The sequence below is a fragment of the Lynx rufus genome, unplaced genomic scaffold, assembly GCF_022079265.1.
Source record: "Lynx rufus isolate CCGP_SWC_20201006 ecotype Redwood Valley unplaced genomic scaffold, mLynRuf1.p SCAF_4, whole genome shotgun sequence".
NCBI classification, from domain to species: Eukaryota; Metazoa; Chordata; class Mammalia; order Carnivora; family Felidae; genus Lynx; species Lynx rufus.
Window position 1 is genome coordinate 57729913 of NW_025814856.1, and position 15898 is coordinate 57745810.

The window sequence follows — 15898 nt, forward strand, 5'->3', positions numbered from 1 at the left end:
ACCCCCAGCTGGTCCCCATCTATGGGTCAACTGCAGCTGTCTCTGTTTGTCTCCTTGTCACCGCAGGGCAGTGGCTGCAGCCCCAGTGGCACACAGACTTGAAAAGACTTGGCAGAGAAAACCCTTCCAAAAGTCCCTCCAGAGATGTCCCTCTAGATCCCTTTGGCCGAGACTATTCCACATGGCCTGTTAAGCTAGCTATGGTACAAGCAGTGGCTTCTGTGACCGCTTCATGCAGGACTTCCTGATGAGCTGGGACAGCCTCCTTGTTGTTGCAAACAAGGATGGGGCCAGCTGGGGCCGCTAGGGCTGGCAAAGAAGTGGGGTGAGTCAACTACACCCCAAACCCTCTTTTCTCTCTTGATGACTCCCGGCTGGGCCTGGTGTGAACGGCTGAAGCCATCTGGTTGGTGGCTGTCTTTAAGGGTCACTGGTGGAGGGGGCAGGACCCCTGAAAACGTTTTCTGGGTTTTGGTTTTGGGTGACTGGCCATTCTCCTGTGGTAAAGCTCCCAGCATCTCCCTGCTCTCTGACTCTGCTAGCAACCACACACACCCTCTGTTTCTGTGCAATGGACTTGCTGTCCTAACCTCGCGGTTACCAGGTTAGTTCAGCTTCGGTGACAGGGACTCCTGCCCGTGTCTGCTCTCACCCTGCCCATCCACACTGCACCCTGGAGGGTTGTTCCTGAAGGACTTCCTTGCCTGAAACCGAGGTGCCAAGGCAGCGACCGACTCCTTGGTGTGGCATTCAAGGCCTTTCATGATTGGCCTCATCTCTTTTTCCTGACATCCTCCTGTGTTTCAACCGTCCTGGAAGCAGGGTCACCTCCTGCCCCCCTTCCCACCTCACACGTCCTGGCCTCTGGGCCTTGCTTGCTCCCCATGATTTTCTGGCGGGACATCCCTCCCTGCCCTCCCCGGAATGCTCAGTACTTGCTGGGCACAGGAGTCCCTTCTTCAAGAGAAATCTACATGGAATTGCAATATGAAAAACAATAAAAGTGATTGTTCATTATCGTACATTTTTATTTTGTAAGTTCAAACTGAAAGCATTTGCTCATCGTAAAGTCGATCAGTGAGAACAGTGGCGCTTCCTTGGCGGATGCAGACCAGACGGGGCTGGGCTGATGGCTGCCATCTCTTGCCAGCCTCAGCCTCCGGATCATTTCCCTACTATGGTGTGCTGCTCAGTGTCCGGAAGTCCTGCCTCACGAAGAGTCCATGTTTTCTGAGAGTCCTCCACTGAGATACTGGGACAGCCGTCAGCTGAGATGAGGAAAGGAGCGGTAGGAATTCAAAGCCGAATCTCTGACAATATCTGCCAACAGGAGGGCAGAGACATCTTGTTTTTAATTACAAATATGAAAGTCAGACAAAAAGCACCTCGGGCTTAAAATAGACACTAAAGCGAAGGCTTGCCTGTTTACCTGCACACCACCTGGAGGGCCTGAGTGGCTGGGTCTGGGGAGCTAAGAACCCCCTCACACCACATGCACAGCTCCCCTATAATCCCACGAGTCCACTCAAGTACTGGTTGTTGTGGGCACCATGCTTTGGGAAATGCAGACTACAATGACGATGCTACTAGAAATAATGGCAGGTGAAGGATGTTTATTGTCTTAGTATCGAACAGGGACTGTGCTCAGCACTTTCTCACTCCGTCCTCACACCAACCCTAGAAATGATTTTTCTTCATTTGGGGAAAATGAGGCTTTAGAAAAGGTTATTTTTGGCCAAGATCACACAGCTGGCTAAGTAGCAACGCTGGCACCAGGGCCGAGATCTTGAACCCAGTGCCTCTAGAAGATGGATCACGACGTGCCGACCAGGCCTCCTTGACACACGGAAATGTGGCAGCTTCTAGTGTGTGTGTGCAGCAGGCACCGTGGTTCTGCTAAGAGGAAGTTGGGGAAACAGACCTGTGGGGGGCTCTCTGCAACCATGGCTTCCATGGCCAGCACTGCCCACTCCCAGAACTGCTCTGCCTTTGCAGCAAGAAAAATAATCCACAGATTGTGGAGAAGGATCAGCTCATTTGAACTCACGTGAGTAGTGTTCTTAGAACCCTCTGTATAAACACAGAGAATGTGTTTGCTCCTCACTGCCTACAAGCACACTTTGCTCACCACGGGCTTCGAGTAGCACAGTTGCAAAGTGCAAAGTGACAGACACGGCCCCTGCCCTCCTAGAGCCTGGCCTACTTGGGGACAACCTGCGCTGGTCTAAGTGGACCCCCTGGGTGGTGGCAGAAGCAGGTTTCCAACTGGCTCCAGTTTCCATGGACCTGGCTCTTCTGCCTGGTGTAGCCTCTCGCTGGAATCTGGCGACATGGGCTGATGGGCATCACGGCCACACAGCTCTGCACCAGAGAAGAGCCATCTCAATCTAGCATTGTCTCCTTCTGGGAAAATTCTAGGGAATTTGCTGACCACTCCTGTGTAAGCAAGAGTCCCGTGCACTGGGAAACTCTGGAGAAGCTACCAAAATGCATTCTTTGAATCCATTGTGCTTCCAAGAGTATGGATGGCCAGGAAAATAGATGGATTTCCCACGTGTCATTTACATGTCAGCCCTAAAGCATATTTTGGGAGTGCCTGTTTTCTGATGATGCTCAACCGGGGGCTGAAGCAGGCAGCTCCATCCCTACCTTCCAGTCTTGGGGAAGATATTGCAAAGGCTGGGCAAGAGGGCAGGCGGCAGGTAGCCAAAAGGATATGCTTCCTCTCTCCTTTACTCCAGGGCCTGGACTATGGGTGGCCTAGGCCAGTTGCATGCAGCCAGGGCCAGTGTCCAGAAGGTCATATGCGCTTGAGAGCCGGCCAAGGGCAGCTTGGATAAGTCTCGTCCAGGGCACTGTGTGCCAACCTGAGTGGGCCAGGGTAGCAGGGCTCCCCATCTCTGTCCCTGGCACTGCCCTGGCCCAGGGTGGAGTTCTTCTCTGCTCACTGTGGTTGGGCTTGAGTGCCTGAGCTGTTGGCAACTTGTGGTCCACCGCTAGCCCCGTTTTGGGCAATGTTGTTGCAGTAGAAGAGTATCATACACGAGAATAGAAAGCCTTTGTAAGACTGAAACCAGAACAGAGCAGAGAGAGAAGTCTTCCTTTAACATCACAGGATGTTGAGATAATTCCCCTGCTCAGAGACCAGGTCCACAGTCCTTGCTTTTCCAGGTGTTGGTCACTTATCTGCAACCTTCTTTTCCAACCTTAGTAGCAGAGCCTATGGCCCCGGCAACCTGACCCAGCTCTGGGCCTTTGCTCAGCTGTTTCTGTGATGTCCCCATCAGCTGGACCCATGGGACTGCTTCTTCCTCATCCTCCGAGGCCCTGGTGAAAGGCCTGCTCCTTGACAGTGCAGTCCTTGAGTCCCAGCAGCATGAGGTCCCTCCATCACCCGATTCCTATGGCACTCACCCTGTGTTCTTCCTGTGCTGTCGCCACACTTGGCCTTGTAATGTCTTGTCCATCCTAGCCGACTGGAGGTCCCTGAGCACAGACTCTGCTCACTCCCTATCACAGCACCAAGCACACGCTGCTATGCACATGGACTGCTATGCCTGCAACACACATGTCCAGGGTGACTGGCTGGGGCCTGTGGCTCTCTCCATTGCTAATGCCTCCTGTGCAGACGTAGCAGGAGGTCCTACAGCAAACACTGACTTCAGTGCTCATTGCCTTCTTCCACCAAATCTGAAGGTGGGGGGATGAGGTCTCGGGGGTTCATCCTGGCCACCAGGCAGACATCGTAACTGTCATGCATGAGGACATCAATGGCTACAACATTCCACTGGTTTTCCCATGGGTCTAGCTCCAGTATTTCTTTGGAGATAACTTCATGTCGATCTGAAAAATAGCAAGGTAGGAAGACAAAAATATCATGGGGGTATTAAATTCAGAGGCCATTTTCACTCTATTTAACAACTTCCTCTAAAAGGCATCAAGTACCAAAATGAAAAAACAACCGAATAAACATACTTTAAATGGAAGGCACAATGCCCCTGACATATAAGAAACTAACAAAGGCCATGTTACAACTCACATTCAGAAATTATTTGACATACTAACAGGGTATACTACTGTCTACATTTGCTAATTTATTAATGTTGGGAGCTACAGATGAAATTGTCCTATTTCTACACCTGTAGGGGAGATACAGCTTGTGACCTTATATAAGTTGCTAACCTCCCTGAGTTTATGTTTCCATAAAGGCAGACAGGGATGCTAATACTAAGCCAGGGTCCTTGCAGGAAACAGATGGCTCACCCTATCTGGATGATTTGAAGAGAATTTAGTGAAGGGACTGTTGGAAAGGTGTGGGCAGGGTTCAAGAAGACCCACAAGGGATGGCACAATCCTCCAGGGCTAAGAACATCAAGGGCTATTACCACCCCTAGACCTGAGAGGCAGCAAGGGGAGAAATAGGGACTGGCCTTGGGGAGGGCAGCTGTCTGGAGAGTGCAGCCTGGTTGCAGCAGACATAGGTGGGGAAGATGAGCAGTCATCCTCAGCAACCCCACAGGGAGGAGGCAGGGACAGGAAATGCCCTGACTCTACCCTCCTTTCACCCAACAATCTCTGCTCTTGCCTCCCATTGGCTGAACCCAACCAGAAGTCAGAGGAGAAAGGTGTCTGTGAATGCACCCAGTATACGTCGGCTTCACAGGACATAGAGCATGACAGAGAATGGGGCAGGGTGAGTCTGGAGGGGCAGATGGAAGATTCCTGGTCTGGATGACTATTTCATAATTTTATGATGATCAGAGGAGATAATATATACAAAAGTGCCCAATCCTGGCATATTATCAATTTTTGAAAATGGTCCATATGTGCCTGTAAAGGATGTGTATTTTGTAGTTGTTGGTGCAATGTCCCATATACACTCATTGGGTCATGTTAGCTAACACTTCCATGTATTTACTGATTTTTGTGGGCTTGTTCTTCCAGGCACTGAGAGAGTTTTGTTAAAATATTCCGCTAAGACTATGGATTTGTCTGTTTCTCCTTTTAGTTCTGTTAATTTTTAGTATACACATTTTGAGTCTGTTATTAAGTACATATAAATTTTACCATTTATAAATTTATTGTTATGAGTGATCTTCTTACTCTAGAATAAGTTCCATCAGCAGTCTTTTGACTGATATGATAAATACTAAAAAGTGAGATTTCAAGAACCATTCTAATGATCTTTGTCTTTTAACTGGAGCATTTAATTCATTTATATTTAATGTAATTACTGATCTATTCTGGTTTAAATCTACCACCTCATTTGTGGATTGTCCTTCTCTCACTTATTCTTTCTTTTCTCTTTTAATGCCATCTTTTAGATTGGCTGAGTATTTTTTATTATTCCATTTCCTTCCCTCTACTGATTCAGAAGTTATAAACCCTGTTTCTTTCTTTCTTCTTCTTCTTCTTCTTTTTTTTTTTTTGGTGTTTATCCTAGAAAGCAAAACATGCATACTCAACTTATGAAGACCTAAAGACAATCAATGCTTGACCCTCTTCTTGGAGGGCTTTAGAATAGTTTAATTATATTTACTGCCCTCCCAATTTATTAGCAACTGTTGGTGTGCATTTAAATTCTACATATCTTTTAACTGTGCAAGACATTATCATTATTGTTTTATACAGTAAATGGTCATTTAGAATTAACCCACATATTTACACTTTCATTGCTCTTCATTATTTTTTGCATCTTAGACTTCATCTATGATAATGTATGATAAAGTATATACTGTGATAAAGTATATACTTGAGGAGGTCTACTGCAAACCCTTCAGCTTTCATTTCCCTGAAAATGTCTTTTTTTCAACTGCATTTCCTGAAAGACTCTTCACTCCCCAAACACCAGAAAATAGTAAAAACTGATATTTATTGTATGTGTACTGTCTACTGTGCTCACTATGTGCTGGCTGCATTTGAGACACTGTGTTATATCACCCTCATAATAAGCCTGTGAGCCAGTACTCTTGTTATTCCAGTTTTACAGATTTGGAAAAACTTACAGCAATTAAATGCTGTGGCTACAGGCATACAGTTAGAAGTGGCAGACCCGGAATATGCACCCAGATACGCAGTTCTCAAAACCTGTGCTCGTAACTACTAAGCTCTATTGAATGAAGGGGGACATCGTGGTATCACTGTATTTTCCACAGTATATTGATGAGGACAATGAGTGGGACCTAAAGCTTATATAAATTTGGTGGTCCTCTTTAAGGAAAATATCACAAAATTACAAATACAAAATTAGGTATAAAGGTGAATTTTTTTTCCAGCTTTACTGAGGTTAATTGACAAAAATTATGTATAAGGTATACATTGTGAGATGAATACCACAATCAAGTGAATTTACACATCCGTCACCACACAGTTACCTTTGTGTGTGTGTGCATGTGTGTAGTGAGAACACTAAAGCACATTTCAAGTATACAATACAGTATTGCTAATTGTAGTCACCATGCTGTACGTTAGATTCCCAGAACTTACTCATCTTATAACTGAAAGCCTTTGACCAACATCATCAGTCTCCCCACCCCAAGTCCCTGGCAACCACCATTCTACACTCCACATCTGTGAACGTCACTATTTTAGATTCCACATATAAGTGAGATGGTATAGTATTTGGTTTTTTGTGTGTGTCCAGATTATTTCTTTTAGCACGTTGTCTTCTCAGTTCATTCTTGTTGTGGCGAATGGCAGGATTTCCTTCTTTTTCATGGTCGAATAATATTCCAGTGTGTGTGTGTGTGTGTGTGTGTGTGTGTGTGTGTATCACATTTTCTTTATACTAATTCTGTCCAGTAGAACTTACTGTGATGAAGGAAATGTTTTATAATCCATGCTGTCCAACACAGCAACCTTTAGACACATGTGGTATTGAATAATTTGAAATATTGCTAGTGGGACTGAGGAACTGATTTTGAATTCTTATTTAATTGTACTTAGCTTAAATTAACACAAAGCTCTAAATCTCTTTTTGCTTTGATTTCTTTTTTTCAATACCTATTTGATCTGTCCATTTATGAGAAAGGTATCTTAAAGTCCATGCAGATTTTGTGGATTTATCCATTTGTCTTGTGATTTGTATACGTTTCTGGTATGTATATTTCAAAGTTGTTAAACACAAAAGGGTCATGCCCTTTGTGTCAGTTCAGGTTCTTGGTAGACACAGCAGAAACCAAATTGGGCTGGCTTTCCAAAAATGGGGATTTATTGCAAGGAAGGTAGGTCAACAGATTGAGGAGAGCTGGAGGCTTGGCGGGAGGCCCTGTCAGGGGAGAGCACTACCACTGCTCCTTCACACGGCTGGCTGCTGTGGCTGTGGGCACTGCTGCTGGAAATGCCGTCAGCCCCTAAAACATGACAGGTGTCCAGTACAATGTTCCATCTTCTTGCTTGTTACTCCTATTGAGATGAAACGGCCTTCTCCATCTTACTACCATTGTCTTGGAATGTGTCTTTTACCATTGCCACATCTGGCTTACTGTGGTTTTTTTTTTTTTTTTTTTGCTTTGTTTTAGCTGGGTGAAGGCTTCCAGTGTCCTTCTGCAACTTAATGCAAGCTGGGGCCTTTTACAATTTCCAAGTAGACAGTTTTCTTCACTAATTTTGCTTCCTTCTGCTCATTGCAGTGTTTATTGGGGAGACATTTTTAAAAAAACCATGTATGCCTATTACCAGCTTTTCTAGAAATCTCTTACTTTATTTATATGGAATGAAAATTACTGCATCAGTGGCAAGGAAGTGAAGAAGACAGCCAGTAAGCTCTCTTGAGTATGAAAGCCCTGAACTAGTGTTCTAGAAAACAGGCATGCTTGTGGGGGGTTTGAACTCTCAGGAAGAGCACAGACCCCTGCCACGCTGCCCCTCCCCTCCCCCGCCCCAGAATCACCTGGGCAGGGCCACACGTTCTGGTGGGGCCATCCTGGATGCTGTCCTAAATTTCTGCTAACAGAGCTCATAAAGCAAGGAATCAGGGGTTGGCATTTGTACTTACCTATTTATGAGAGTTTGGGTTCTGGAAACATTATCACACTAACAAGGAGAAAGAAACTGGAGGTTGAACTCAATGTCAGCTTTTTTCAATTCAGCTAATATTCCAAAAATAAACACACTTAATTATTAAAGGAGTCAAGAAACTCTCCCTGCATCCTGTCACTTCCAAGAGTAAGTGGTCTGAAACATTATTTTACATGAAGTAAATAGAAGTTTTGAGATAAATAATGAGCTGTCAAAGAAATTCCATCTATGTGGTAGACTGCCTTGGATTGCACCCCTATGTATTTTAGGGGGGTGCTATCTGTCGTTGGTGATACCTCAGTGGAAAAATTTGAGAAGCACACTTCAGTCTAAATTTCATCCTTGAGGGGCACCTGGGTGGCTCAGTCGGTTAGGCGTCTGACTTCGGCTCAGGTCATGGTCTCATGGTCCATGAGTTCGAGCCCCGCGTCGGACTCTGTGCTGACAGCTCAGAGCCTGGAGCCTGCTTCAGATTCTGTGCCTCCCTCTCTCTCTGACCCTCCCCCATTCATGCTGTCTCAAAAATAAATAAACATTAAAAAAATTTTTTAATTTCATCCTTGAATTCAATCAGACTACCAGAAAGCCAAAAACTTAGAATATTTTAGACCTTTGTAGAGTTGTTTTCTTTTGACTTACTCTTCAGTGAGATGCTAACTTGCCATTTTATTCATTATGGGAGCATTGCTGGGGGCATTTCCCACTACTCTATATGAGGCTATGGGGAGAAGTTTCTCCCATGTTTAAAAGATGTGTACGTTCTAAGCAGTGGCTTGTTCTTCCCTTGAGGGTACTGCACATCTCTGACAGGGAGTGCTTTCCTTTCTGCTCTGGCCTCTAGTGAGATCAGAGATAAATTGGCAGTCCAGACATAGCCAGGGCAAAAGAACTTCGGGCACCTTTATGTACTGACATCACCTCATTCTTGCTTTTCTTTTTCTATTTTCATTTTCCTTTCATTCAATTACCTGATTTACTTTAATTTCTATCTTCTTGCGTTGTATGCATCTCTATAAGCCATCTCAAATTCTATTTCATTTTGAATGAAGGGGTATGTGAATAAACAATAAATCATAAAATGAGTAATGGACCCCAGGCTAAATTGGTTTGTCCTCCGCTGAGGGGACCCTAGTGGTGAAGGGGCCACATATCAGTGGAAGGAGCCACTTAACTGCCCCTGACTCAATCAGGAAGAGGAGGGTCAGAAATGTCACAAATAGGCATAACCAGCGGCTGATGGCTTCAGCTAGTGGAAGAAGCCAAGAGTCCATTCAAATGGGGTAAAAAAAAAAACCCAAATGAATGGCTGAGTATACGTAGTTGTCTGTCTGCAAAGGAGGTGGACGGGGAAGCAATGGTTCTCTATAACCTCTAGAGATATCAGTGTAATTATAAAATCATGTTGCATGGTCACGTTCTTTCTCTGTCTATAAATTCAATTAGTTAATCAAAGATTTTATATTTTCCACCAAGTTGTAGAAATGGATATGTAAAACCCCTTTTGATCAAGTGATAATTGACATTCTATGTAATGGTTTGTAAATAAACTCCTACTAAGTATTCTGGGTTTATGTATAAGAAATATAGAATTCATTTTATGCTTAAAGTTACATGGATGAGTTAAAATAGGAAATAATTCTTTCAAGAAAATATTTTGAGTTTCATTTTCCCAAGAGGAAGACATCTTTTTTATTTTTTTTAATGAGATTACACTTTCTTTAAGCACAGGTGGAAGGTCTATGAGATGAAATTACCTGATAAAGACCATTATATTTAATGTAAGTATTGATATGTTTAGATTTAGGTCACTATTTTATGATTCCTTTTATTTTTGTACCTTGATTTTCTCTTTCCTTCTTTTTGTATTCTTTGAACATTTTTAATATCCATTTTAATTTATCTTGAGTTTTTACACACCTTTTTAAAATAGCTTTTTGAGCAGTTGTTCTAAGGATTACAATACATATACTTAACTTTTAACAGATTAGTATATTATCATTTCAAGTGGAACATAGGAACCATGTAGTTCCTCTCCCTACCCTTGGGGAGATGGTCCTCTCTGTATAACATTAACATACACTGAAAACACTATCAGACCATTGGTTGTAGCAACTTCTTTCTAGAAGAAAGAAGTCTCCAGAGGCAAGAGAAACAAAAGCAAAAATAAACTATTAGGACTACATCAAAATAAAAAGCTTCTGTACAGTGAAGGAAACAATCAACAAAACTAAAAGGCAACCCTTGGAATGGGAGAAGATATTTGCAAATGGCATATCCAATAAAGGGTTAGTATCCAAAATATATAAAGAACTTATAAAACTCAACACCCAAAAACCAAATAATCCAACTGAAAAACGGGCAGAAGACATGGGCAGACATTTCTCCAAAGAAGATACCTAGATAGCCAACAGGCGCATGGGAAAATGCTCATCATCGCTTATCAGTGAATGCAAGTCAAAACTACAATGAGATATCTATTACCTCACACCTGTCAGAATGGCTAAAATCAAAAACCCAAGAACCAATAGGTATTGGCTAGGATGTGGAGAAAAAGGAACACTCATGCACTGCTAGTGGGAATGCAGAGTGGTGCAGCTGCTGTGGAAAACAGTATGGTGGTTCCTCAAAACGTCAAAAATTGAACTACCTTGGGGGCGCCTGGGTTGCTCAGTTGGTTGGGTGTCCAACTTCAGCTCAGGTCATGATCTTGCGGTTTGTGAGTTCAAGCCCCACATCAGGCTCTGTGCTGACAGCTCAGAGCCTGGAGCCTGCTTCGGATTCTTTGTCTCCCTCTCTCTACCCCTCCCCTACTTGTGCTCTTTCTCTGTCTCTGTATCTGTCTCAAAAATAAATAAATATTAAAACAATAAATAAAAAATAGAACTGCCTTATCACCCAGCACCCACACTACTGGGTATTTACCCCCAAAATACAAGAACATTAATTCAAAGGGAAACATGCATCCTTATGTTTATAGTAGCACTATTTACAATAGCCAAGACATGGAAGCAGCCCAAATGTCCATTAATTGATGAATGGATATTATATATATTAATATTTATTACCTTCAAATGTACTTCACATGTATATATGAATGTACACCTGAAATATTATTCCTCCATAAAAAACAATGAAATCTTGCCATTTGCAATGACATGGATGAAGCTAGAGTGTACTGTGCTAAGCGAAATAAGTCAATCAGAGAAAGACAAATACCATATAATTTCATTCATATGTGGAATTTAAGAAATCTCTCTCTGTATTTAATATATAAATTTAAAATTTATATATAAATATATATATTTAAATATATATTTAAGAATTTATATATATAATATATATAATATGTATTTCCCCTTTGCTCATTTGTTTTGTTCCTATATGTCTATATATAGAGAGAACAAACTGATGGGTACCAGAGGGGAGGTGGGTGGGGGGATGGGTTAAATGGGTGACAGGGATTCAGAAGTGCACTTGTGATGAGCACCGAGTGATGTACAGAATTGTTGAATCACTGTGTTGTACACCTGAAAGTAATATAACACTATGTTAACTAACTGGAATTAAAATAACTTAAAAAAAAAGAAAACGCTGTCAGACAATGTAAAAATTTTTTCTGCCAACTGTCAAACATATTCTAAAGAACTGAAGAGGAGAAAAGCAGTCAATTATACGAATATCCACGTACTTACCATTTCTGTTGCTCTTCCTTGATTCCTGAGGTTCCAACTTTCTCTACATCATTTGCCTTCAATCTGAGGAATTTGCTTCAACTTTCTTTTTTAGAGGTCTGTTGGTAAGAAACTCTTAGTTCCTCTCCATCAGAGAATGTCTTACCTTAATTTTGCCCTCATTCCTGAAGGATATTTTTACTGAATGTACAATTCCAGGTGATTCCTTTTTTTTTTCAGAGCTTAAAATTTTTGTTCTGCTTCCTTCTGGCCTGGTTTGAGAAATTCACACCCATTCTAATACTTTCCCCTCATATGTTATCTTTTGTTCTTCTCTGGCTTCTTCAAGATCTTTTCCTCTATCTTTAGGTTTTGGAAGTTTGGTTATGATGTGTCTGGGTGTGAGTTTTCTTGTGTTTATCTTGTTTTTAGTTTGCTGAATTTCTTGAATCTGTAAGTGTATTTAGTTGGCCAATTTTGGCAAGTTTTCAGCCATTATTCTTTTAAATATTTTTTCTTCACCCATATTTTTCTCCTTTCTTTCTGGGATCATGACATGAGTATTAGATCTTTTAATATTGTCTCATAGGTCCCCAGGGCTCTGTTCACTTTTCTTTTTCAATTTTTTCTCTTTGTTACTCCGATTGGGTAAGTTTTATTTATTACCTTCAAATGTACTCACTTCTCATTTTTTCCTGTCATTTCCACTGTGATATTAACACCATTGAGTAATCTATTTGCTATTTCATTTTCCAGTTCCAAAATTTCCATTTGGTTCTTTTTAAAAAAATAACTTCTACTTCTCTACTGAGACTTCCTATCTTTACATACCTTTCAAAAGTAGTCACTCTTCCTGCTTGGAGCCCCATTATTATAATTGCTTTAAAGCATCTGTCTAGTTATTTCAAAATCTTGGGGTGCCTGGGTGGCTCAGTTGGTTAAGTGTATGACCTTGGATTTGGCTCAGGTCATCATCTCACGGTGTGTGGGATCAAACCCCACATTGGGCTCTGTGCTGACAGCATGGAGTCTGCTTGGGATTCTCTCTCTCCCTCTTTCTCTGCCCCTCGCTGGCTTGCTCATTCTTTCTCTCTCTCAATAAATAAATAAATAAACTTAAAACAGTATTTCAAAAAAAACCCAAAAGACAAAATCCGTGCCATCTCAGAGTTGGTATCTTCTCTTGTCTTCTCCCTTGTGAGACATTGATATTTTCTTGGTTTTTGGTATGTCAAGTAATTTTGAATTACATGTAGGCATTGTGAATATTGTATGATTCTGGGTGTTGTTTAAATCCTGTGGAAAAATATTGATTTTTTTTTTTAAGCAGAAAACTAACCCAGTGAGGTATGTTCCCATCTATCTTTTGCAGGCTATGCTCCTGGTGTCAGCTCAGTTTCAAATGTTACTGGGCTCTCTCCATCTGTGTGCCCATGCAGTGGCTGTGCAGTGACTGAGCAGTGGTTTACTATTCAGATCAGTTTTCAAAGACTTTGGTATACCAAAATATATGGCTAAATCATCCGTGTGCACCTTGGGCATGAGCTCAGGAGTTCATAACCAACTTCACGGGACCTTTTTTTTTTCTTAATTAGCTGGGCATTCCACTGCACCGCTATTGATGACATCAACACTGTAGCCCACACACTGGGCAGTCCCCAGGATATCTTTAATGGTTCCAGAGAGTTCTGTGGCTAAAGCTTGGTGCTGTATCTGTTGAGAAATGTTGACAATCTCATCAAAAGTGATATTTCCATTGTGCTTAATGTTTTTCTGCTTCTTTCTGTCTCTTGCTGGTTCCTTGAGGGCTTTGGTAATCGGGGCAGACGTGGAAGTTCCCACTTCAATCTGGGCCTGTCAGTTTCACTGTGATCCTCAGACCCTTTCAACCACTGGTTGCCTTGGCAATGTCATCACCAAACTTTTATGGAGACAGATGCAGTGGGTTGATCTTCTGGGGCAGGGAAGATGTGGCACTGACTGCCCCACCCATGCACCTCAGGTATATGACTTTGATCTTGTTGGTGTTGAACTTAGGTGGTGTGGTGGAGGTGGCTGGTATCAGATGAACCCAGATTTGGGTTGATGAAAGATAGTTGCACCTCCCCTTCCTCTGAGCCAAAAGCCCAAAGCTATGGGATCATTTTCTTGAGCTCACTCCTATCTGCAATCTTCCTGACACTTTTCTGCCCCTAGGGATTCCCTTGTTCTCCTTTGTGGCCTTCTGGCTATAAAGCTGGGGCTTTAGATTCCTGGCTCTGCAGCACACATTCCTCGAATGTGTTTGCCTCCAGGTCTAAGTGACCGGTAGATTGAGAGAGAAAAGCATTGGGGTCTTTCCTCACATACTTAGGACCAAAGTTCCCTGGTCAGGAGAGAAGGATGCCAGCCCAGACCCTGCAGCTGCCAGGCACCACCAGGCATTGCCTGAAGGCTGGGGTGGGAGAGAAGGGAAAATGAAGCAGAAAAAAATCCCCCACTTCCTCTAACCCATGGGGTCCTCTTTCTTGTTCCTTGAAACAGAAATAAAGGGCTTCTCTTAGAGCTCTTTCTCTCCACACTTGGTGCAAGGTTCCAGGTTTCAGATTGGTTTTGAGTCTTGGCCAGTGGGTACCAAGGGAAACAAATGAGGAACTTACTGATTTGGTAGTATTGCAAGTTCTGGTTCTCTTCCCCAATTTGCTCATGACCATTTAGTTTCAAGAGTTCTCAGGTAGCTGCTCCATGCATTCATCCCAGGGATATTGCTTGCATTTAGTGGGAGAGACAGGGTGAAAGGCACTTACTTGATCTTGACTGGAACCCAGTTTACAATCTGTTGTTAAAATCAGGCAGATGGCCCTAGCTTTTGGTCCAAAGAGATGTTGGGGAGTTGCCTTAGCAAAGAATAAAGAACAGAGTTCCTATGATACATAAACACAATGGAACACTAGCCAGTAAAAATGAGCAAGGATGATCTCTATTACCTGATATGGAGTGATTTCTGGGAGATACTGTTAAGTGAAAAAATTTAAATGTGTGGTTTTAAAGCATCTCCTCACACATTGCTCATTAGTTGCAAGGGAAAAATAGGAACTATACATTGGAGAAATTAGACAGTATCTTGAGCAGGTAAATAAAAACTTCACTGCCAGTGAGGGGTAATGGACTTGACTTGTCTCTTTTTGTCATGCCCTGAGAAGGACATAGTGGATATGTAATATTTTAGCCAGAAAAGCATTACCTGAGTTTGAGCACAAGGAAACATCAGCTGGATCTCAGAAGAGGAATGTTTCATTTAAAAAGGGGGAAGATTGCATCACTTTAAAATATCAATGTTATAAGAGGCAAAATAATGTATGTAGAAAGATTTCAGATTTAAGGAAACTGAAGAGACATATCAACAAAATGCAATACCTGCTTATAGTGTCGAGAGGAAAAAATTCTATGAAGGACATTATTAGGTCAATTGACAAAATTAGAATACTAAGAAGAAAATAAAAGGATGGAATCAATGTTAAAATTCCTAAAATTGTTAGTCATATTGTGGTTATGTAAGAGAATATTTTATTCTTCGTATTCCACACACTCCAGTATTTAGGGCTAAAGGGCATGATGTTTGCAACTTACTCGCATATGATGAGAAGAAAGTTATGTATCTGTCAGCATGTATGAATATATACATAACTATGGCCAGATGGATTCAATTACTAAGCACATGCTAAATAAAGCAAAAGGGACAATGTGTTAATGACAGGTGAATCTGCATACTCAGTATGCTATTTTTATTTTTGCAACTTTTCTGTAAGTTTGAAGTTGTCTCCGAGTGAGTTTTAAAAAGAACAGAGTTCCCTTCTTTGGAAAAATGTCTATTCATGTCTTCTGCCCATTTCTTAACTGGATTATTTGTTTTTTGGATATTGAGTTTAATAAGTTCTTTATAGATTTTGCATACTAACCCTTTTTCAGATATGTGCAATTTAAGAAACAAAACAGATGAACATAAGGGAAGGGGAAAAAAAGAGAGAGGGAAGCAAACCACAAGAGACTCTTAACTGTAGAGAACAAACTGAGGGTTAATGGAGGAAGGTGGGTGGGGGATGGGCTAAATGGGTGATGGGCATTAAAGAGGGCAATTGTTGGGATGAACACTGGGTGTTGTATGTGAGTGATGAATCACTAGATTCTTCTCCTGAAACTAATATTACACTATATGTTAACTAACTTGA

The 15898-nt window shown here is 42.0% G+C and overlaps 1 protein-coding gene across 1 annotated transcript in view; it reads right to left on the reverse strand.

Annotated features, from left to right (window-relative positions):
* Positions 1-1004: 1004 nt before the first annotated feature.
* Positions 1005-15898, reverse strand: part of KBTBD12 (kelch repeat and BTB domain containing 12) — a 69469-nt gene continuing 54575 nt past the window's right edge. The window contains exon 5 of the mRNA XM_047094697.1: positions 1005-3843. Within this exon, the coding sequence (XP_046950653.1) occupies positions 3662-3843 (182 nt within the window). The 3' untranslated portion in view covers positions 1005-3661. The remainder of the gene's footprint in view (positions 3844-15898) is intronic.